This window comes from Balaenoptera musculus, chromosome 15 (assembly GCF_009873245.2).
Source record: "Balaenoptera musculus isolate JJ_BM4_2016_0621 chromosome 15, mBalMus1.pri.v3, whole genome shotgun sequence".
Taxonomy (NCBI): domain Eukaryota; kingdom Metazoa; phylum Chordata; class Mammalia; order Artiodactyla; family Balaenopteridae; genus Balaenoptera; species Balaenoptera musculus.
The window spans coordinates 71,479,433-71,503,441 of NC_045799.1; the positions used below are offsets into that span (position 1 = coordinate 71,479,433).

General features: G+C 44.1%; 1 protein-coding gene across 1 annotated transcript; it reads right to left on the bottom strand.

Moving 5' to 3' along the window:
- Positions 1-305: 305 nt before the first annotated feature.
- On the bottom strand, positions 306-23,738 carry LOC118881367 (eukaryotic translation initiation factor 3 subunit C). Its single transcript, XM_036826231.1, has 21 exons — positions 23,677-23,738; positions 23,401-23,540; positions 22,147-22,212; positions 21,851-22,040; positions 21,336-21,461; positions 21,090-21,144; positions 20,848-20,957; positions 20,321-20,448; positions 11,363-11,522; positions 11,123-11,226; positions 10,515-10,656; positions 10,200-10,325; positions 9,974-10,067; positions 8,950-9,140; positions 8,486-8,710; positions 2,709-3,072; positions 1,169-1,328; positions 1,012-1,077; positions 835-922; positions 574-736; positions 306-475 (listed from the first exon to the last, which is right to left on the bottom strand). The coding sequence occupies exons 2-21, from the start codon at positions 23,499-23,501 to the stop codon at positions 393-395; spliced, it is 2,742 nt and encodes a 913-aa protein (XP_036682126.1). The 5' UTR covers positions 23,502-23,540; positions 23,677-23,738; the 3' UTR covers positions 306-392.
- Positions 23,739-24,009: the final 271 nt, after the last annotated feature.

Consider the following 24,009-nt stretch of genomic DNA (forward strand, 5'->3'; position numbering starts at 1 on the left):
ATCCACTTGCAACGTCCATCACCACTGCCTCCATTATGCTTTCCCTGACATTTATGCCCCATAATCACATCCTATTCAATATACCCACCACCTTTTAAAAAAACACCCGTTATAACTTATCACATGTTATTACAATTTTCCGGTCAAATGTCAAAAAGCAGCAAGCTCTTTGAAGTCAGGGATACGTGCAAGTCATCCCTGCATCCTGAGCCTTGTGCCTGTCATGGGATAGAAGCTTAGAAATATAATTAGCAAATAAATGTGTCCAACACACCTCTGGTGACACACAGACAGGCAGAACTGCAGCAACTCTAGATAGACCTTTAATGACTGGGGTGTGGCTGGACCTAAACGTTGAATGGTTTAGGGCACTGGGAACTGAAGTCAAGCAATCAGTAGGCCGTCTGAGACTGCTGCTGGCGGTAGCCACCCCGGCGCATGTAGCCCTCATTTTTGCGGTAGCCATCCTTCTGGTCTGCAGGAGAGAGATGGGGAGGGGAGGGGGTGAATGCCAAGGGAGAGGCAGTAAGGGGGCCAGGACCCTGGGAGCGCAGAGGGGATGGAAGCACTCACCTCGGAAGTAGCCACCATAGGTACCCTGCTTGTGGTCAAACACCCGCTCATTGTTTTCCACCAGGCTGCCCAGCTTCTCAGCCAGCTGCAGGGCCAGGTTCTGCTGGGCAGTGGGCTCAGTGCGGTGCATCACCACTGTCTGTGTCGGCTGGTCCAGGGAGGCCTGACAGAAGTGAGGCGGAGGAAGGGACAGATCAGTCTCCTGCACTCCAATCTCTCCATGACTCCACCTGCCCATGTGCCCATGTTGATGGCCCTTACCATCAACTCCTCGTTAATGATCATCTTGCTGATGATGGAGTGCACAGTGGGCAGGTCCAGTTCAAACATGTCAGACAGTGTCTCCATGCTGGGGAGAAAGAAGGCCAAGAGCAGGGAGCAATTAGGACCCTTGACCACAGAGCTGGGGCTCCTGTTGCCTCCTCAGGCCCATCCTACCTGATGGAGTCATAGACACTGCTGTAGGTGAAGAGGTAGGTCCGCAGTGACTCTTCCTGGATCTTCCTGTGGGGAGAAGGGAGAAAAGGGGGAGATTTTCAGTGAAGGAGACCAAGTCTTTTCTTCCCCACCCACTAGGGTCTTGTTCTCTGCTCACCTAACCAGCATGGATCGGACTTTGTCAGCCTCCGGGAAAAGGTCCCACACTTTGCCATTCATCTTCTCGTTGATGATAAAACTGTGGCAGGTCTTCCAGTCACCCATCTTCATGGCCTTGGAGGCAGCGACCACGTGTTCCCTCATTGACTCGGGGGGACCTGAAAGGTTGGGAATGAGGGAGGGCCTAGGGAAACTTGGGATGAGGGCTCCTTCCCCCACAAGCACTATTTAAGGAGGAACCCAGGCTAGGAGAGCAAACAACTGGATTGAGACTCTCCCAGCTCTCCATTAAGTAGCCATGTAACTGTAATAGTCACTTAATATCAGAATAACTGTATTTACATTTAGACTTAGTCTATGATGTGCCTCAGGGGATTGGCGAGTTCCTTGAAAATGCTGACAAATTGCTGTGTGTACCCTTATGCACATTTTCCTAGGAAAGGGTCCACAGCTTTTATCAGATTCTTACAAGGTTCACTGACCTAAAAAAAATGTCTAACATCCACTGCAGACAGTAGTAGAGAGGCGGGGAATGTGAACCAAGAAGCCCTAAGAGATGCTGGACATACAGATTTTCACTGGCAATTTTCCAATGAAAACAAAACAAAGTAAAGCACCACTACACAGCGCAGACAAAATGCGCCTAAAGTGCGCCTGCTCTTAATATGACCATACACACAACCAGTAGAGGACAAATCTGTAGAGGGACGTGGCTGTGGGCAATAAGCTTGGCTCACTTGCCAAGTCCTTCCATGCACCAGCCTTACAGGAAAGGCACAATTCAAATTCCTTTCCCAGTGAAATCACAACTCACTCAACCTCTGGATTGAATGATCAGATCTCTAAAAGTGCTCAAAGAAGCCAATGTCAGATTCTTGAATGCCAAGGGTCTAGTTAGTTAGCTAAAAAATAATATGGATGAAAGGGAAAAAGACGAAAAGGTCAGAGAGACACATACCAGCTGTGTTAACCCTGGGTAAAGTCACTTAACTTTTGTGCCTCAGTTTCTTAATCAGGAAAAAGGAGGGTCATAATAGTATCTTCACAGGGCTACGACTGATGAAGAATAAATGAATTATTATTATTTATAAAACACTTAGTGCCAGGCAGGAAAAAGTAGTACGTAAGTTTATACTAAATTAAAAATACTGTTGGAATCAGGTCATGGAGACTTTAACTTAGTGACTAAGGAGGCTGGACTTCATTCTACAGGCAATGAAGAACTTCTGAAGGTGCTGGGGGTGTATAACATCCTACACTTGGTAGAAAGATACTACTGACAAATACAGACTGAAGGGGAGAATGATAAGAAGCAGGGAGCTTAATTTGTAAGCTAAGACAACGTGTCCTATGGTAAGAGACGATGGAGACTACTTAGTAAAAATGATGCTTTTATGCCATACATGGAAATGCCATTAAATCAAAGGGAATCATCTTGTGGGAAAGCTTACTCCCTTTACCTTCTCTTAATCCTTTAATTACAAGTAATCAAGGAACAAACGAACAAAGTCTGCTGCACTACAGAGCCCCACACTCACCCAGCAAGGGCTGTCGCTCGCCCACCCGCAGCTGGTGATGGAACTGCTTGCTGATCATGCGCCGGCGGGCATCACTCTCATGGGCGGCCATGTAGGGGATCTCCAGGAGCATGGCCGACACCAGGTAAACACACTCCAGCAGCTCCAGATTTATGTGCAGGTGGAAGGGCACCTGCCGGCGCCGCTCCACCTTCTCCTGCTCCTGGTTGCGCTCTTGCAGGCTGCGCAGCAGCAGACCCTGGCCCAGAAGTTCCTTGGCCCGGCCGCTTGACTGGATGTCCAGCAGGGCATTGTGAGCATCCTTGGTCAGGCCTTGGCGGAAGGCACAGATGCCCAGCTGCACCATGGTGCGGTTGTACAGGATCTAAGAGCGAAGGGCAATGCACTCAGAGGTGATAGCCACAAGGCAAGTCTTTCACAGGGTTAGGACAGAGAACAAAATAGACCAGTTCCTCCCCTTCCATGGAGCTTACACTCTAGGGACAGGGGTATGGAGGACAAAATAAGCATAATATGCAGGTGGTGACTCAAGCTAAGGAGAAAAATAAAGCAGACGAGGAAGTTAAGAAGGGAGTCTGAGTGGTGGCAGTAGTGGTGGGAACTCACAATTTTATGTAGGATAACTAGGGAAGGCCTCATTTTGAAGGGGATGTTTAAAAACAAAGACCTAATAGAAAAAGAAAGAGCAAGTCATACAGATCCCTGGAGGAAGAAGAATATTCTAGGAAACATGAAAAGCAAGTGCAAAGGCCCTATGCCAGACGTATTCAAGGACAAGGAATGCGATATGGCTAGAGCTGGTAAAAGATGTGACCAGAAACTGAAGGCTGGGCAAGCACAGGGCGTTGTAAGCCATGTTAAAGATTTTAAGATGGGAAACCACAGGAAACTTTTGAGCAAATAAGTGACATAATTTGACTTTATTAACAGGGTTACTCTGGCTGCTGCATTAAGAACAGCCTGAAGGGGCTTCCCTGGTGGTACACTGGTTAAGAATCCGCCTGCCAATGCAGAGGACATGGGTTCGATCCCTGGTCCGGGAAGATCCCACATGTGGAGCAACTAAGCTTGTGTGCCACAACTACTGAGCCCACACGCCACAGCTACTGAAGCCCGCCGGCCTAGAGCCCATGCTCCGCAACAAGAGAAGCCACTGCAAGGAGAAGCCCGCACACCGCAACAAGAGAAAGCCCACGCACAGCAACAAAGACCCAATGCAGCCAAAAATAAATAAGTTTATTTAAAATTTAAAAAAAAAAAAAAAAAAAAGAATCTGCCTGCCAAAGCAGGGGACATGGGTTTGAGCCCTGGTCCGGGAAGATCCCACATGCCGCGGAGCAACTAAGCCCATGCGCCGCAACTACTGAAGCCCGCGTGCCCTAGAGCCCGTGCTCCGTAACAAAGAGGAGCCACCACAATGAGAAGCCCGCGCACGCAATGAAGAGCAGCCCCCACTCGCCGCAACTAGAGAAAGCCCGTGCGCAGCAATGAAGACCCAATGCAGCCAAAAATAAATTAATTAAAAAAGTAAAAGGAATAAACATTAAAAAAAAAAAGAAAAAGAAAAAGAAAGAACAGCCTGAAGGGATAAAAGGGCAGAAGCAGAGAGACAGACCGGGAACCTGATGGTGGCTTAGACCAGAGGGTAGCAGTGGAAGTGATAATAAGTGGTCAGATAGGGATTTTCAACACAGATGGGTGGGGAATCAAATGTGAGAGAAAAACAAGAATCAAAGGTGAATGCAAGGCTTCTGGGCCTAGGCAACTGAAAAGATGGACTTATCAATAATTAAGATAGGGAAGATTGTAGGTAGCAGGGATTTTGGTGGGGGGGAAAGACCAAGTCTTTACTGACAACAAAAATATAGAGGTCAATATCGGTCATGAACTTAGATACCAAGAGCCTTAAAAACATACCAGCAAGCAAAATCCAGCAATACATATAAGAGATAATATACCATGACCAAGCAGGATATATCACAGGAATGAAAGTCTGGTATAAAAATCTAAAATCAAGGTTATTCACCACATGAACAGAATAATGGAGAAATAACTGTGCATTATTTCAATAGATGCAGAAAAAGATTTTGACAAAATTCAACACCTATTAAGGACAAAAATTCCCAGCCAACTAGGATCAGAAGAGAACTCCATCAATCTGAGAAAGTCTATCTACAAAAATACTATCTATAAAAATAGGTAACATTCTTCTTAATGGTGAAATGTTCACTGCTTCCCTGCTGATACTGGGAAGGAGGCAAGATGTCTGCTCTCACTTCTATTCAGCACTAAGTATTAGAGATTTGAGTCATTACAATATGGCAAAAAAATGGCAAAAAAAATAAAGAAAGAAAAGTCTCAGAGATTGGTATAGTAATAAAACTGTCCCTATGTGCAGATGACATGATTAATTCAGTAAAAAAAACTTAAGGAATCTATAAAACACTAGACCCAATACAGCTGTCCCTCAGTATCCATGGGGGATTGGTTCCTGGACCCTCCATGGATACCAAAATCTGCAGATGCTCAAGTCTCTTACATGAAATGGCATAGTATTTGAATATAACTTACGGTACATCCTCCCATGTAATTTAAATCATCTGTAGATTACTTGTAACACCTAATACAATGTAAGGGCTATGTAAATAGTTACCAAACAAGGCAAATTTTGTTTTTTGGGGGAACTTTCTGGAATCCCTCCCCCTCCCCGCAAATATCTTCAATCTGCAGTTGGTTGAATCCGCAAATACAGAGGACAGAAGGCCAGACTAAAACTGAATTTAGCAAGATGGCAGGATCCAAGGTCAATGTAAAAAAATTAACTCTATTTTTAGATACTGGTAGTTAACAATTTAAAAATGAAATTAACAGGAGTTCCCTGGTGGTCTACTGGTTAGGATTCAGTGCTTTCTCTGCCATGGCCCAGGTTCAATCCTTGGTTGAGGAACTGAGATCCCGCAAACCGTGTGGACAAAATAAAAAATAAAATAAAATTAAATTTAATTTAAAAATTGCATTTACGATAGCATCAAAAATCGTATAATTCTCAGGAATAATTTTTTAAAAGATGTGTATTACCTCTGCAGAGAGAAACTGAAGAAATTAAATGAAGAATAACACGTAAGATCAAAAGGTTCAAAGTTGTTAAGGTGTCAGTTCTCCCAAAATTGATTTACAGATTCAATATAATCCCAGCAGGCATTTTTGCACAAATTGACAAGCTGATTTTGAAATTTATGTGGAAATGCAAATGTCACAGAACATTCCAACTATTCTTAAAAAACAACAAAGTTGGAGGAGTCATACTACCTGACTTCAAGACTTACTCTAGGGACTTCCCTTGTGGCACAGTGGTTAAGAATCCGCCTGCCAATGCAGGAGACACGGGTTCGAGCCCTGGTCCGGGAAGATCCCACATGCCGTGGAGCAACTAAGCCCGTGCGCTACAACTACTGAGCCTGCGCTCTAGAGCCTGCGTGCCACAACTACTGAGCCCGAGTACCACAAGTACTGAAGCCTGCACGCCTAGAGCCCATGCTGCGCAACAAGAGAAGCCACTGCAATGAGAAGCCCATGCACCGCAACAAAGAGCAACCCCTGCTCGCCGCAACTAGAGAAAGCCTGGGCGAAGCAACGAAGACCCCATGCAGCCATAAATAAATAAATAAATTAATTAAAAAAAAAAAAAAAAGGCTTAACTCTAAAGGCACAGCCATCGAGACAGTGTGGAACTGGCATAAGGAAAGACAAAAAGATGAATGAATGCAATAGAATAGAGAGCCCAGAAACACATTTATAGGGTCATGTGGTTGGTTTTTCATGTGGTTTTCCACAAAGGCACCAAAGCAATATAATGGGGAAAGAACGTCTCTGACCCTGACTTCACACCATATGCAGAAAACATAGACCTAAATGTGAAAGCTAAAACCACAAGAACTTCCAAAAACTAAAAATAGAAAAAGATTATCCTTATGAATTGCAAGTAGGAAAAAGTTTCTTTAGATAGGACCCAGAAAATAACCAAAAGAGATAAAACTGATATATTAGAATATACATCAAAACACATGGTTAAGAAAATGAATAGGCAAACCACAGCCTGGAAAAAAATATTTGGAAAACATTTATATGACAAAGGACTGCTATCCAGGATATATAAAGATTTCCTACAACGCAATAATAAAAAGATGAATAATCCAATCTTTAAAAAAAGGGGGGGGGCAAAAGTTGACCAGACATCTCACAAAGGAAGACATATAAAGGGCCAATAAAAATTTTTAAAGTAGTCAATTTCAATAGTTATCAGGGAAATACAAACTAACACCACATTGAGACACCATTAGACAACAACTATGATGGACAAAATTAAGAAGACCAACAACACTAAATATTGACAAGGTAGAAGTGAAAAATGGTACAACCGGGCTTCCCTGGTGGCGCAGCGGTTAAGAATCTGCCTGCCAATGCAGGGGACAGGGGTTCGAGCCCTGGTCTGGGAAGATCCCACATGCCGCAGAGCGACTAAGCCCGTGAGCCACAACTACTGAGCCTGCGCGTCTGGAGCCTGTGCTCCCCAACGGGAGAGGCCGTGACGGTGAGAGGCCGCGCACCGCAATTAAGAGTGGCCCCCGCTTGCCGCAACTGGAGAAAGCCCTCGCACAGAAACGAAGACCCAACACAGCCAAAAATAAATATAAATAAATAAATAAATTAAAAAAAAAAAAAAAGAAAAATGGTACAACCATTTCTGAGTTCATTCTTCTTCTTTTTTTTTTTTTTATAAATTTATTTATTTATTTTTGGCTGCCTTGGGTCTTCATTGATGCGCGCAAGCTTTCTCTAGTTGCAGTGAGCGGGGGCTACTCTTCGTTGAGTAGAGTACTCGTACTGAGCGGGGGCTCAGTAGCCGTGGCTTGCAGGCTCTAGAGTGCAGGCTCAGTAGTTGTGGGCTTAGTTGCTCTGCGGCATGTGGGATCTTCCCGGACCAGGGCTTGAACCCGTGTCCCCTGCATTGGCAGGCAGATTCTTAACCACTGTACCACCAGGGAAGTCTCACTTTTGAGTTTCTTAAAAAACTGCACATACACCTACACTATGATGCAGCAATTCCACTCTTAAGTATTTACCCAAGAGAAACCATACATCCACACAAACTTACACATAAATCACAAGAGCTTCATTTATAATACCCCAAACTGGTTGATCAGGTATCTATCAAGAGGAAATTCAAGAACCTGTGATAAATTCATACAATGGAATAAAAAATAGGAGTGCTATTCAAAAAGCACCACCAGACAGGCTCACCAAATGTTTTATACATAAATCCCTCACAATTGTTCTAAACACACATTTATAGGATCTATACCTAGACACAGCTGTAATACTCCTACATGAAAATGTCCTCACAATGTTGCCACACACAAAATTTTATGTTTCACACGTCACACTGTATTTGGGTCCTTGTCCTTCTCAGTTTAACTGCTTAAATGCTTTTTCATCTTTTTAAGTAAGATGATCTCCTAATGTTTGTTCCAAACCAGACACATAGTAGTTATAATAAATGTTAGTTGAACCCAAATCCTATCCCAGAGGACTCTATGTTAATATGTAGGAGAATCAAAGAATGCTAGCACTAGGGAAGGACCAAGTGTCTCCCTGTATCTGCATTAGCCAGACAGGTGGCTAATCTGCCTGAGACACTTTGCCTGAACAGAGAGGACGGGGTCCTGGCCTGGTCTTCCCTTTGCCACCAGGGCCAGAACGCCTCCTTCCCATCCTACCTGTACTGGCGGGTCCGCGTGCTGAATGTTGTCTTGTAGGTGGCTCATGAGCATAAGGTCACGGGCCTGGTACCAGCGGGAGTGCAGAGCATGATGGTAGATATGGCAGAGGATGGCGCATGTGCGGATTCGGTCTGTGCGGTCCTTGGCATAGATGTACTTGCACAGTCTCTCCATCAGCACAGCTGAGTCCTCGCCCTCATTTTCGGCCTGGTCTTGCTCTGACTGGAGGGGTAGGGGGTGGGGGGAGATATTGCTGGAGGAGGAGATGCGGCAAGGACAATGGTTCTAAATGGCTCAACCTTCAGCAACCAAAGACGAGACTCCATCCAGCCTCATCCTCGTCCCTCTGCTCCACCACAGACAGTCCCCAGGGAATAGAAGATCTGCCATGAAGTCCTGACAGACATGCAGAACCGACGGACACACCCCTCTCCCCTCTGACATGGTGGCCAAGCACTTACCTTTGAGGAGCCCTCAGGGGGGGTAAGCTGCCGCTGATGGGCCTTGTAATCAAACTTGTAGTAGGTGTGGAGGATGCGCCTCAGGTAGACGCGACAGATCTCGTCAGTGGTGCCCTTCTCCTCCAGGTAGCGCTGCACACGCTCAATGATGGTGCACACCTGTGCCTCGTCCTTCAGGTGCTCCACGTACTCTGGCAGGGAGAGCACCCACCCTCAGCTTAGCCAGGCACCCAGGCTTTCCCAATCATATGTCCCTCATCAACCCAATTACCTCTGCATGTGTTTTCTGTACCCATCAGAGAAGTCTACTCACTGTGCCCTAAAAATACCATCCTCTCCTGGGACATGTCAAGCTCACTTTCCATTGCTGTCAGGCACTCTCTTCTGCTAATTCCTCCCCTGATTAACTCCTCCTCCTCCTTCTCATTCGGCTCTCACCTCAAATGGGCCCTACCTATAGATGCTTCTTCAACCATTATCTAAAGCAGCCACCACTCCAGACATCCTCTGTCACATGTCCCGATCTGAATTTCTAATTCACACTTTACATTATCTACAACTGACTCGTTTTTTCTGTAGAACTGCCTTGCTTCAGCACCGAAATGTAAGCTCCATGAGCATGAAGGCCCCAAGTTGTCTTGTTCATCAATACACCTTTGACTTGGTGGACACATGTGGACACTCACATTTTACTGTGTAAATGTCCTGCATTTCCCCATTCTAATGCTTAAGGCGTACAAGCTAAACAAGCCAAGTGGACAGAGACCATCATACCCCAACAGTTCTCAAAGTAGCAGACAGCAGCATCACTTAGGAACATGTTAGAAATGCAAAATGTGAGGCCTCAGCCAGACCTACTGAATCAGAAGCTATGGGAGTGGGGTCCAGTATCTTAAAGAGGCCCTGTGGTATGAATGCTGGGGTGAGGAAGGGCTGGCTTTCCGAACATTCTCACTTAGTATAATCCTTCATTTTAATCCCTGCACTTTTCCTCTCACTGATGCCCATGCTTGCTCGGGCTCACCTTGGGAGTGAGGATCAGTGTTTTGCATTATCTTGGTAAATTCTTCATCCATTCGTTCCACCAGAGTTAGGATACAGCCACGGACACGCAGCGGCTGAAGAGAACGCAAAGGAGGAAATAAATTAGCCCAGATTCCAGTCCTGGACTTCAACCCTTCTGTCTCCAACAAGCCTTCCCAAAGCAGACAACACACACTTCCAAATAGCCTGCCAAATCCCCTCTTTACCTGGTCGGCGTTATGCAGGTTCTCACTCTCTTCCAGAATGTTCTCTCCAACAAAGATGTTGGGGTTTGCAAACAGGATGTCCATCAGCTCATTGATGCAGTCCAGACACTTCTGCCACATCTCAGGCTGCCAAGAGATCAGACAGCAGTCAGAGCTGTGAAGGTGGGACAAGCAGATGCCTCCCAAGAGCCCTTCACCAGAAATCCACGGGCCTTCAACCACCAAGACTGCTCCAACAGTCCTTGAGTCTTGAGTCACTAGCCACCTTCCCATGACCCACCAGCTCCGCCGTGGGATGCTCCTTATTGTTCTCACCTTCATGTATGTGGCCAGGTTGGGGTTGTAGTCATAAAGAGAGGCGATGATATTGAACTTGATCTTGACGGTGACACCCTCTCCCAGGTTGTTTTCAGAGGCAATCTGAACCAGCAGCTGTAGCAGCTCAATCTGGGCTGCACTGGAGGGGTACAGAATTGGGTGAGGCACAGGAAACAAATAAAAAAGTCTTATCCTGTCATACAGCATGCCCTCTTCAGACAAGAAAAGCAGCCTCATTCCCAATACCCACCCCTAGCCTCACCACCTATATACTTGCTTCTCCCTCATAAATTACAAACAGAAATAGCAATAATGCTAACAATCTACCATCCTCTTTAGTCACTGAATAACTAAAGAAGATGATTATTATTCCCATTTTATGAATGGGAAAACAGCCCCCAAAGGTTAAGTGATTGATCTAAGGTCAAACAGAATGTAAACAGCAGAAAATAGACTGGTGTATTCCAAGTACATCATTCCTTCTACTGTAACCACACAAAGATCTTCCCAAAATAGCACTATTTCCCCACCAACCTTCACCCTGTGTCTTAAGAGAAAATGAGCTTTCACCCTGTAATGACACAGTCCAGGCCCATGAATCTTACCGATCAGTTCCCTTCTTGCCTCGTGCCTGTAGGATTTCATTCAGTTTCTTGATGACAACAGCGTGGGTGATCTCAGTTCCCTTGGCAAACATTTTTGGCTTCTCCTAGGTAACACACAAGTTATGTGCAGGCTGACAGAAACCTGTTCTTGCCTTAATTGTTCTCCCGAATCCGACCAGGAGGGTACCTGTATGCTCTCCCAAACTGTTTCCCAATTCCTTTTCGTTCTAAAATCCTCACCTTAACCAGGGGCACTCCACCCCGGACCCTTTCCCACTCCCCGCCTTCATTGTCTTCCTCCTCCTCATCCAGGCGCTTGGATTTCCTATCGTGCTTCTTCTTGGCTTTGTCCTCCCGTTTCTTCTCAGCTGCCTTCTTGTCCTCCTCTGTGGTGGGGGCCCTGCCAAGAGACACAGGAGAAGATGAAGGATCAGCCCCCTCTCCACCTTGAGGCTTCTTCCTCCCACGAAATCCCTCTTTTTCTCTTCCTGGGTCCAAGTTACACTCTACAAGAATGACCTATGGATAACTAACCATAATCAAAGCAAGGACCACTAAGCATTTGAATCTGCCAGACCACTTACCAAGGTCTGTTACCATATTACACTAAGCAACTCGTATGAAGGAAAGAGTACGGTCTAGTTTAATAAGACAGAGGTGCTAACCAGGCCACTACAGACACAGAAACAGCCTGTCATGTTGCTCCACAACTAAACTCTAAGGTTTTCCAAAGAATCCATAAGCAACACAGTTGTTCTTTGGTACTAGTTGCTCTGTCCAGACTAATCTTTTTTTTTTTTTTTTTAATAAATAAATCTATTTATTTATTTAGTTCGTTAGTTAGTTAGTTATGGCCGCGTTGGGTCTTCGTTGTTGTGCACGGGTCCTCTCTAGCTGCGGCTAGTGGGGGCTACTCTTTGTTGCAGTGCGCCATCTTCTCACTGCGGTGGCTTCTCTTGTTGCGGAGCACGGGCTCCAGGCGTTGTGGCTCCAGGCTCTAGAGCGCAGGCTCAGTAGTAGTGGTGCACAGGCTTAGTTGCTCCGCGGCATGTGGGATCTTCCTGGACCAGGGCTTGAACCTGTGTCCCTGCACTGGCAGGGAGATTCTTAACCACTGCACCACCAGGGAAGTCCCCAGACTAATCTTTTTATCACCAACTGATTTATCAGTTTAAAATCAGTGCTTAGAAAAAAAAAAAGTGCAAAAAAATTTTTGCGGTTCCCAGACTGGCTGCTTTTCCCTGCCTTTCTTTCCCCTCTTATGAAAATTATTAATATAAATTCTGAATTTAAAAAAAAAAACTGTTCAATACAACAAAACGTCCCCAACAAAAGAGAAAAATATCACTGGCTACCTCAAAGTGGACTTAAGCTATTTGATGTCTGAAACCATTTCCAGACTTTAATACTTATATAATGAAATATAAACCAAATGACAGGGACAAATTATTTTAAACTTTATAAAGATACTGAGGAAAAAGTCTCTCCAGAAAGACTTGAGAACAGACATTCAAGTTATCTATGATTAAAACACCATTTAAACATTTATAAATAAATTTCATTTTAACTGCTTAAAAGGTTTGAATATGCTTTAGTAATAGTTTATAAATTTGCCAGTTGGATTAAAACTTGCCCTTGCCAAAATATTTATGGCATTTTTTTTTTTTTTTTGGGCCATGCCACGTGGCTTGTGGGATGCTTGTGGGATCTCAGTTCTCCAACCAGGGACGGAACCCGGGCCATGGCAGTGACAGCACTGAATCCCAACCACTAGACCACCAGGGAACTCCCTATGCCATAACTCAATAAAAGCTTAATGGTTTTTCCTCCTGTACTAATGCAATACTCCCTAACGATAAAAACTCTCATTTCATAGCTAAAATCCTTTGCAAATACGCTAAGTGTGTTCATTAAGCTGAAACTGCTTGGTCTGCATCATCCATCCCCAAAGCTCTGAGATCACAGGACCTCATGCTATTTAAAAATCAATGCTGTCTAAACTTCAAAAGAACTTAATTATCCTTGGCCTAAAGTTTTACTCGAAGCCCTCAGGATATTGTGATTCACACCTCAAAAACACAAACTCTCACCCTATGAAATTCTAACTGAAAGACCTAAAACTTGACTTGATCTCTCCCCTATGACAGATTATACCTTGGTATAGTCACATCGTTAGAATCGATCAGAAAACTGACATTTATGCTCTCAGGTAGAGGAACATCACCAGATACACCTCCACCTAAACACATAGCTAAGAAACTGAAGACATTAAGAGACACCAATAGAAGTTAGTCCTAAAACTACACTGAAAAGGACCATTCCACTCCCTCTTAACCACAACTATGATCTAGAGCCCCTAGACATACACTCTTCCTTAGGATCCTAACAACTTGGAGATTCAGTCCCACCAGAGGTCTATCCTGAGGTTCACTTTAAAAAAGGCCTCCAGAAGCAGGTAGCTCTTAGAAGCAGACAGCATCTCGGCGAGATTCCACAGGGAATCAGATGTAGACAACTTCCTCCAAAACCCTTCAGATTAGGATTCCTAATTGAGACAACAAATGTATTCTGTGTATTCCTCCTCTTTTAACTTCTTTTGAATCAGTTCATCATTATCGAAGTTTCACAGTAAAAATCTTGGTTGCTCACTATTGGAAGAGGTCATTGAGAGGATGTGACCATGGGCTGACCCAAGAGCTGGACCCAGGGTACTGGAGGCTTATTACTCCCTCCCCTGTCCTTGGAATGTACGTTCTGCTCACGGTTCCCACTTTAGGAGCCACTTCAAGGATGCAGCCTTGCGAGCAATGTGTTGAGACCATCTGATCTGAATATGTGACTGAGCTCTATTATAGCCTCTATATAAACTCTTAAGATTCTGGAAGACAGGTGCAGAGATCTACTCATCTTGAGGCCACCAAAGATAAACCTTGTATTTAAGTCCCCTTGCTTATTACACCTGCCACCTACCAATCTGGAGTGGTCTGCCTCTTTCTTCGGTCTCTCCTTGTCCTCTGTGCATGGGGATAGTTTCAGATTTTACCAGGGAGCTCCCAAGGTTGCAAACCAATATTCACATTTGATTAAGACTCCAACATGGTAACTTATGAGAAGGGGTCCAAGATACTAGATTTCATCAGTTTGTACTTAAGAATTCCTACCCCAACTACCAATTCAGAAACACGAACATGTGATCTGTAATTTACTTCTTGTATGGTCCAAAATAACAAATAATTTAAACATTTCAGCCCCAAACTAACAAATTCCTTAGCTAAGAATTAACCTTAAATAGGGAATTCCCTGACAGTCCAGTGGTTAGGACTCTAAGCTTTCACTGCCGAGGGCGTGGGTTTAATCCCTGGTCAGGGAACTAAGATTCCATAAGCCACGAGGCTCGGCTAAAAATTAAAAAAAAAAAAAAAAAAAAAAAAAGAACTAACCCTAAATAAAACTGATCTCAAATACTGGTCAGTCAAGGTTAATAAATAAAGATGTGCAATAAATAACATCTTATTGAACCTGGATAAATACTTTGGAAAAAACAAATCAATTAAGAAAAAAGCCACTTGGGCTTCCCTGGTGGCACAGTGGTTGAGAATCTGCCTGCCAATGCAGGGGACACGGGTTCGAGCCCTGGTCTGGGAAGATCCCACATGCCGCGGAGCAACTGGGCCCGTGAGCCACAACTACTGAGCCTGCGCGTCTGGAGCCTGTGCTCCGCAACCAGAGAGGCCGCGATAGTGAGAGGCCCGCGCACCGCGATGAAGAGTGGCCCCCACTTGCCGCAACTAGAGAAAGCCCTCGCACAGAAACGAAGACCCAACACGGCCAAAAATAAAATAAATAAATAAATAAATAAAGGAATTCCTTTAAAAAAAAAAAAGAAAAAAGCCACTTGATTAAAAGTTCACTAAAGTGATTCTTAAAGACATTCTCCTAGATAGGCTTAGCCTGATTAGAAAATTAAATAAAGGTCCTAAATGTTTCTTTTATTGTATCTGTGACTATCCTCATATTTTCTGCCCAAACCCACTATCTAATATCCAGGTGCTTTAATGTTGCTAGACAACCTTATTATCCCACATCAAAGAAACTGAAGCTCTTGAGATTAAATGTGTTCCTTTACGTGCTTGTTTTGACCAAAAGATGAAAGCTGAGAAATTCTGATGAGAGGAAGGGTATAGACTGGTTTAATACGGAGATGTTGAAAAAGGATGCTGGCAGACATTATAGGGACAGCCTGTCATGTTTCTAAATAATCCATTAACAACTGAAACTAACCTTGGCTGGCTTAGATAGCTAATGAGTTTACACACACACAAATGTGCAAACAAAATTCAACATTCCCACCACCGTCTGCGGTTTCTCCCTCTCTCCTTATTCCTCTTTCTCTTATCAAATTCTTTTTTGTCTTGGTTAGAAATCGATCTTAAAAGTTGGTCTACCTTGTTATACAAGTAAAATAGTGTCTCTGAGTTATTCTTTGACACTACAAAGCCACAAACTCTTAATGTCAATAAGGCCTTTGAGGATCCCATGGTTAAACCCAACCTCTGACACTTGACACTTTAACTAAATCTAATTTTAGATTTTTTTTTGCGGTGGCGGGGGGGGAATCAGGTGGGTTAGGTACACAAAGTAAAATTTCACAGGTTAAAAAAATATATCAAGGGTAACCTCTAAAGTAAAAATAATAAAGATAGGATTAATCTTAAAATAATTATTCTGAAAAATAATTCTGAAAGCCAAATCTCTCCCAACCAAATTACATACTGTATGAATCCATTTATATAAAACTCTAAAAAATGCCAACCTATCTAGTGATAGAAAACAAATCAGCAGTTGACCACAGAAAGGGCAAAGAGAAGTGGGGCAGGAGAGAAGGTTTACAAAGGGGCATAAAGCAATTTTTAGGAGTGATGGATTTTATTTACTCTGATTGCAGTGATGGTTTCATGAGTATAAACATGTCACAACTTATCAAACTGCTAACTTAAATATGTGTGGTGGGCTTCCCTGGTGGCACCCTGGTTAAGAATACACCTACCAATGCAAAGGACACGGGTTTGAGCCCTGGTCCAGGAAGATCCCATGTGCCGTGGAGCAACTAAGCCTGTGGGCCACAACTACTGAGCCTGCACGCCACAACTACTGAAGCCCGTGTGCCTAGAGCCCGTGCTCCGAAACAAGAGACACCAACATGGAAGATTGGAATTGACAATATATACAGTAATATGTATAAAATAGATAACTAATAAGAACCTGCTGTATAAAAAAATAAAAATTAATTAATTAAATTAAAAAAAGAGAAGCCACCGCAATGAGAGCCCATGCACTGCAACGAACAGCCCCCGCTTGCTACTACTAGAGACAGCCCACGCGCAGCAACGAAGACCCAACGCAAAAATAAATAAATAAATTTATGTTAAAAAAAGGAAGTTAAAAATAGGAAGAGGATAAATAGAAAGCACATTAATAAAAGAGCAAGAACAAGACAAAATACATTTATAATCACAATAAATGTAAATTAACCTGCAGAGATTAAAAAGCAGAGATCAAGTTTTGGAGACAGTGGTGGTGGTTGCACAACCGACTGAATGAACTCAATGACACTGAATTGGACACTTAAAAAATGATTAACGGTAAATTTTATGAGTGGCACAATTGAAAACAGAAAAAAAAATAGCAATGATCATGAGATGAAAAAGAAAAAAAGCCGAGCTGTGTTTGTAAGAGACATCTCTAAACATAAACCACGGTAAAGTGCAAAATAAAAGGACAGGAGAAGATACACAGTTGACCCATGATCGATGTGGGGTACGACATGGGGATGGGGTGGCAATCCCCCGTCAAAAATCCGCATGTGAGGGGCTTCCCTGGTGGCGCAGTGGTTGAGAGTCTGCCTGCCAATGCAGGGGACACGGGTTCGAGCCCTGGTCTGGGAAGATCCCACATGCCGCGGAGCAACTGGGCCCGTGATCCACAACTACTGAGCCTGCGCGACTGGAGCCTGTGCTCCGCAACAAGAGAGGCCGCGATAGTGAGAGGCCCGCGCACCGCGATGAAGAGTGGCCCCCGCTTGCCGCAACTGGAGAAAGCCCTTGCACAGAAACGAAGACCCAACACAGCCAAAAATAAAATAAATAAATAAATAATTTAAAAAAAAAAAAAAAATCCGCATGTGACTCTACAGTTGGTCCTCTGCATCTGAAGATTCAACCAACCATGGACCGTGTGGTACTACAGCACACATTTATTGAAAAAGTCTGTGTATAAGTGGACCTGTGCAGTTCAAACCAATGTTGTTCAAGGGTCAACTGTATGTGTGTTCTCAAAGATGCCCTATTATCAAGCAGAGGAAGCCCCCTTCTAGTCCTACTTTGTTGAGTGCTTTTATCATGAGGGAGTGTTAGGATTATTCTCAAATGCTTTCTCTGTGTCTACTGAGATGACTATATGGTTTTTATCCTTTATCCTATTTATATGGTGTATTACGTTAATTGACTGTCGTGCGTTACACTAACTTTGCATTATTAGGATAAATTGCACTTGGTCATGATGTAAAAGCCTTTTTGTATGTTGCTGGACTGGTTTTTGCTGAGGATTTTTGAACCTAAATTCATAAAAGATATTGGTCTGTAGTTTTCTATTCTCGTGATGTCCTAAGTTTAACCTTAGTCCCCACTTGTTCCCTCAGACAGGAGCCTTTGTGCAATGCACATGTGCAGTGCACACTACACACATTGGTCCAAATAATGGAGACTTCAATACACAATTACTGAAAAGACAAAAACACAAAGGAAATATAAAAGATATGAACCAATAATAAGGTTGATAGTTCTATAGGATGTCAGTAGGCTTAAAACATGAGTTTCACAGTAAAGCAAATTTAAGAGATAGCTAATGAAACAAAGTTAAACAGATCTATTTTGCTTAACTGATCTATGGTTGTAAACTCTCCAAGAAGGGAATATGATACTGTGGCATAATAAGAAATATTTATGTGGTCTTTGTCCTCAGTTCCCGACACAGAGCTCCTAAATCCCTTGGAATTTCCTGAGCAATAGGAGCATCTTTCATTCTAATGAGGCCTTGACAGGCCTCCAGAAAGCTTTCAGGATGGGGGCTGGTTGCCAGAAAGACCAAAGCATGATTAGAGGGGTGGAACTTATAGCTCCACCCTCTGACCACCAGGGAGGATAAGAGGGCCTGGAAATGGAGCCCAGCATCAACGGCCAACGATTTAACCAATCAAGGCTATGTAATGAAGCCTCCATAAAAATCCTTAAATGATAATTTGGAGAGCTTCCTGGTTGATGAACCACTGAAATGCTAGGAGGATGATGAACTCAGAGAGGACACTGAAGCTCCATGCCCCTTCTCCCATACCCTGCCCTATGCATCTCTTCCATTTGGCGGTTCCTGAGTTGTATCCTTTATAATACGCTGGTAATAGTAAGTAAAGAGCTTTCCTGAGTTCTGTGGGTCGATCTAGCAAATTATCGAATCTGAGGAGGGGACTGTAGGAACTCTGTGAATTTAGAGCCGGTTGTCAGAAGTACGGGAGCCACACTTGGAACTTACAACTGGCCTCTAAGGTGGTGGCAGTCTCACGGGGTCTATGCTAACTTTGGGTAGTGTCAGAACTGAATTAGTGTTGAACACCCAGTCGGTGTCCAGAGAGTTGGAAAACTAGCTGGTATGAGAAAAAAACACATATGGTGTCAGAAGTGTTGTGAGTAAAAAGACATCAGATACACAATACTCCCCCTGCATTTGACCAGTGTTCCCTGGAGCACACAATGAAAAATGCTTCTCAATAAAATGGCTGTGTCTGACCCCTCTAGTGTGAGGGAACTCACTAACTCCTGAAGCTGCATAACCCCAACTTTTGAAAGCAGGAAAGCAACCCTTAGAGCATCAGTATTTCTGCCAGTTATCACTGAGCTTGATACTCAACTTCTGTAGAATACACAGGGATAGGTGTCACCTTGACTTCAAAGGAGGAAACCAGGACCTAAGAAGGTTAAGTAACTCACCCAAGTTGACAGATACTAAAGTAGTAAGGGCTGTGACCAGAATCCAAATCAGAATCCTCCCCCATACCATGACGATACTAGTAAAGTTCAGGAAGGCTTGCTGCAGTCTATATGCTATATGCTAGGTTCTCAGAAGAGTGAGAAGAGACGCTACGGTCACTGAGGGCACACCACATGCCAGTCCCAGGCTGAGCCAGGCGTATCACCTCCCTATATTTTTGCAGGTATCCTTGAGACAGGGTCAAGTACCACTCCATTTTACAAAAGATAAAACTGAAGACTGGAAAGGTTAAGTAGCTTACCCAATATCACACAGCTAATCAGCATCAAAGAGAGATAAACACTCAGTCCACATGCAGCAAGTAATGTCATGGTTAAATATTTGGACAGTGGAACCTTCAAATCTCATCTGCAGGACATATTAGCTTTATGACCTTAGCCAACTAACATACTTGACTCTGAGAGCCCTCTGTTGGCCTCTACAACCTAAAAGGACTCCATGGGGGGAGGAGCAATATAGGAGTAGGGGATTAAGAGGTACAAATCACTAGGTATAAAATAAGCTACAAGGATATACTGTACAACACCGGGAACTAACCTATAAATGGAGTATAACTTTTAAAAATTATGGATCACTAGGGACTTCCCTGGTGGTCCAGTGGTTAAGAATCCACCTTTCAATGCAGGGGACGTGGGTTCAACCCCTGGTCGGGGAACTAAGATCCCACATGCTGTGGGGCAACTAAGCCCGCGTGCCGCAACTACTGAGCCTGCAAGCCACAACTAGAGAGAAGCCCACGCCTCAATGAAGAGCCTGTGCACCGCAACAAAAGATCCCGCATTCTGCAAAGAAGATCCCACGTGCCACAACTAAGACCCGACACAGCCAAATAAATAAAATAAAATAAAAAATAAGTTAAAAAAATTATGGATCACTATACTGTACACCCATAACTTATATAATATTATACAGCAACTATACTTCAATAAAAAAACATTTTAATGTCAAAATAAAAAATAAAAGACAAATAAAAATTAAAACTGAAATGGAAAAAATAAATAAATAAATAAAAGGACTCCACAGGAGCAACAACTTTCAAGATGATTAAAGGCTTCCTACCCCTCCCACTGTGGCCCAAAGTACCACTACTTTTCTTACTTTTTAAGGAATCTTGATGCCAGCACTGTCTGTTTCCCTTCTTCCTCCTCTGAATCTGAATCAGAAGATGTGGAACCTGTGTCCCAATCTTCATCATCTTCTGAATCTTCTGAGTCCTCATCTTCATCCTTAGAGAAAAAAAAGATGATCAGAAGAAACAAGATGGGAAGACTGACTGGTGTCTCTGCTCTCCCTGCTGACACATGTTTCAGAGACTCTCAGGAGCAGAAGAAGAGTGGTTGAATCAGGATATTAAGAGCTGGACTGGACCACTAAGACCCAGAGAGAAGTGGTAACTTGCTCCAGGGACACAAAGCTACCCTGGGGCAGAGCTGGGCCCGCAATCTAGTTCTCCAGATTCCAAGTCACTCAGTGCTCTAATCGAAGAGGAAACCTGTCCCCAGACCAGACTCTGCTAAACCCCACCCCTCCCAACCCTAGGGCTCTGTGAGTCTTTTCTTCTCCCCAGAGACCCAAGAATGGTCCACAACAGACAAACCACCCCTCAGTGTAACCCTGGCTCTTACCTCCATCTTTTTGAGGAACTTCCGACTCTCCCCAGAAGGAGCTTCTGATTTCTTCTTTAGGAAAGCTGCAGCACTGACTCCTTCATCATCCTCATCCTCATCTGAAGAGCCTGGTGGGAAAGGGGAGAGAAAAAAAAGAGTTAGAATGGTGAAGAGCTGAATGACAACCAAGAAAACAAGCCAAGGAAACCCTTAATTTTAGACCTCCTAAGCATCTGCAATTAAGGGTTTTCCTCACTCACCTTCTGAATCCTCCTCATTCTTCTCAGCATCTTCATCTGCAGACTGCTCAGGGTTCTTGACAGAAGGAAAGGAGAGAATAATTAAGGATGCCTGCCAACCACTACCCCATCCCATCTCCTCCACCGCACAGAGCTTTCTCATGATTCCTTCTCCAGTCACACACCTCCCATTTGCAAATACTTTTTTGTCTCAGTCATGAGGTCACTGTCCCCAAAGTTCAGAGAGTCTCCCTCTAGCAGCCTCACCTGCTTGTAATTTGTAATATGGGACTCAAAATCTCGGTTGTATTTTCGGATCTTCTGGCGCAGGGTGCTCAGGGCCTTGGCATTATTCTTGTTCATCTTCTTCTTCCCTTCCTTATCTTCCCATAGCTGAAGGAAAGAATAGGGAAGAAAGGGAGAACAGGAATCTGAGATTAAGTAGTATTCCCTAAACTTCAGGCTTCACAACTTTTGAGTTTTGCTATCTATAAACATCTATACTACTTAATAACTATATCTGTTAACTTATTGTTTACCAATGCTTCATTTATGTATCAAAAGTACAAAACCACAAATAAGAGGTAATATAAAAATATATACGATTAAAATTCTTAGCATAAATGAAGCTCCTTGCTTCATCCCCCTATTTCTTATGTTCTGGGAAATACTGAATATCTGCCAAACAACTCAGAGAAGACATGATCCCTGGGTGTGGGTCAGGAGAAAGCTCCAGGTCCACAATCCCCTTCTAGATCCCCCTGCACCCACAGGAATCACACCTCATTAAGGTAGTCCTCCAGGTCAGCCAGGATTCGGATATAGAACCGGGGGACACCTTCCTTGTCCACAATGCTCTTAGCCTTCCCATATGCTTTTCCCAGGAGCTCAAACTCTTCCAGGCACTTGGTTACATCCCGAATCTTCATGGCATTACGGATGGTCCGGATAAGGTTGGTCAGTTCCTCAAACCTGGTTTGAGAGCCCAATACCACATTGCACATGCCCACCATCACCAACCAGAAAATCCACCACTGCTCCAGAAACTCCCCATCACCCCGCCTCCCCATGGCCTCACCTCTTATCCTTGGCGCTTCGGACAACTCTCTTGGTATCTTCTTCATCCTCACTCAGCAACAATGGCCTATATGGAAGGAAAAGAGACCATTAACCTCTATTCCTAGCTCCAGTCTTTCCAAATGATCTCTCTTTTTCTTCTCAGATGGGGCAGGTAGCCCATTCCTACCACACTCATCTTGTTTTATTCTTCCTCTTCACAGCCGCATCATATAGAACTCAATCTTTTGAGCTTACTTCAAGTAAAGCCTTTTATCAAATGTTGTAACACATTTAAAAAATGACCGTCTCCAGCCTCTCAAACATAAACAAACGACAGTGCTTACTTACTGTGTCAAGAAATTAATTATGTGAAGATACAAATCACTAAGAATTACTAAAAGAAGTTGACAAAAGAGGTACTTTACCTAGAATGAATGAAAAAGGTGGTACCTGAACTAGGTCCTAGAAAGCAATATTTCCTAGAGTGTGACAGGCCAAGGGCAAGGAAAGAATCTCAACGGCTTTGACACCTCCATTACTAATTATTTTTACTTAATAATTAAAAACCAGACCACAGACAGCATTCAGCTGGCAACAATATCTCTTTTCTTTCCATCTTATTAACTTTTCCAATTATTTCCTATTTTATAGCAAGTGATGTTGATTTTCCACTTGTGGCACAGATATGAAATCATATTCATGTGGGTATACACAGATTGTATTTTTCACCTTTAAAAATGAGTTTTATGCTGAAACAAGACTTTGAAGTGGTATGTATATATATTCTTAAGTACAAGTATGTGGCAAAAATAATGAAAGTGGCATGTGTATGACCAAAGTTTGAAAAACAACATTCCAACGTTCCAAAGGGAGAAAAGAATTTTAATTTGCAGAGATGGGAGAAGAGTATTTAAATGGAAATAAACAACAGGAAAATACTAATAGATGTTTAAGAACCTCAGAGCCACATCAAGGAACTCCCAGGTATCAAGCGAGTATTGGGGGTTTCTTCCTGATGCAACACACCCAGCCAGTGGGAAACCTCTTCTCTGTGACTCTATCCTTTGCCGGGTGGGTGGATTCCCACAATTCACAGTACCCTTAGCGTTACGGTTGTCCCTCCAACACTGCTCCGGTCCCTTAAACTCTCAACATCCTTAGAACCCGCTCTCACCGCCCCCATTTCCATTCCCCTCCCATATACGCGGCCTTCCACAGCCTGCCGAACCCCTCACCCCCACGAGTGGTCCCCATGGCCCAGGCCCTCACTCACTGTTTGCCGTAGTTACCCCCGACAGGTTTGGTGACGAGCTCCTCCCCGGACAGGGACGACTCGGACTCGCTGTCCGAACCGGTGGTAAAAAACCGCGACATGGCGACGGCGCTGAGCAGCTGCGGCGGGCACGGCCAGACCTACGGTAGAGCCCGAAAGTCACGGGCCACGAGAAAGGGCCCGGGCCGCCACCTCCTGACCCCCATCCTCACCGTCTCCGCACGTACCCCAACCCGGGCCCTCCTCCCCAAAGCACGAGGCCCAAGAAGTACGTACCTACTGACCTCCCGAATCACACTACTTAGCCGAAGCAGCGGAAACGCGGCGAGGAGAAGGCGGGACCTTTGCGTCACTTCCGGGAGACGCCGACGAACTATACTGTGAGACTACAACTCCCAGTGGCCCTCGCGCCTCGCAGGGGGCGGGGTCAGGCCTGCAGTAAACTTGGCCGCGAGGAGGCGGTCTCGACATTCCTGGATCCGACCGCGCTCTGCCCTCGGGTGTTGTTGCTCACAGCCAGCCAACCAAGCACACACCTCACCTGTGGAATCAGAATTTCAGGGCCAGTTTACTTTCTTTTTTTTTTTTTTTTTTTTGACAGTATAATCA

Excerpts from the sequence above, each read along its gene's own strand:
- LOC118881367 (XM_036826231.1), bottom strand. The coding sequence starts at position 23,501 with ATGTCGCGGTTTTTTACCACCGGTTCGGACAGCGAGTCCGAGTCGTCC. Across the intron at positions 10,068-10,199 it reads ACCTGCATAACGCCGACCAG|CCGCTGCGTGTCCGTGGCTG; the intron begins GTAAAGAGGGGA and ends CGTTCTCTTCAG. Across the intron at positions 3,073-8,485 it reads ACGCGGACCCGCCAGTACAG|ATCCTGTACAACCGCACCAT; the intron begins GTAGGATGGGAA and ends CTTCGCTCTTAG.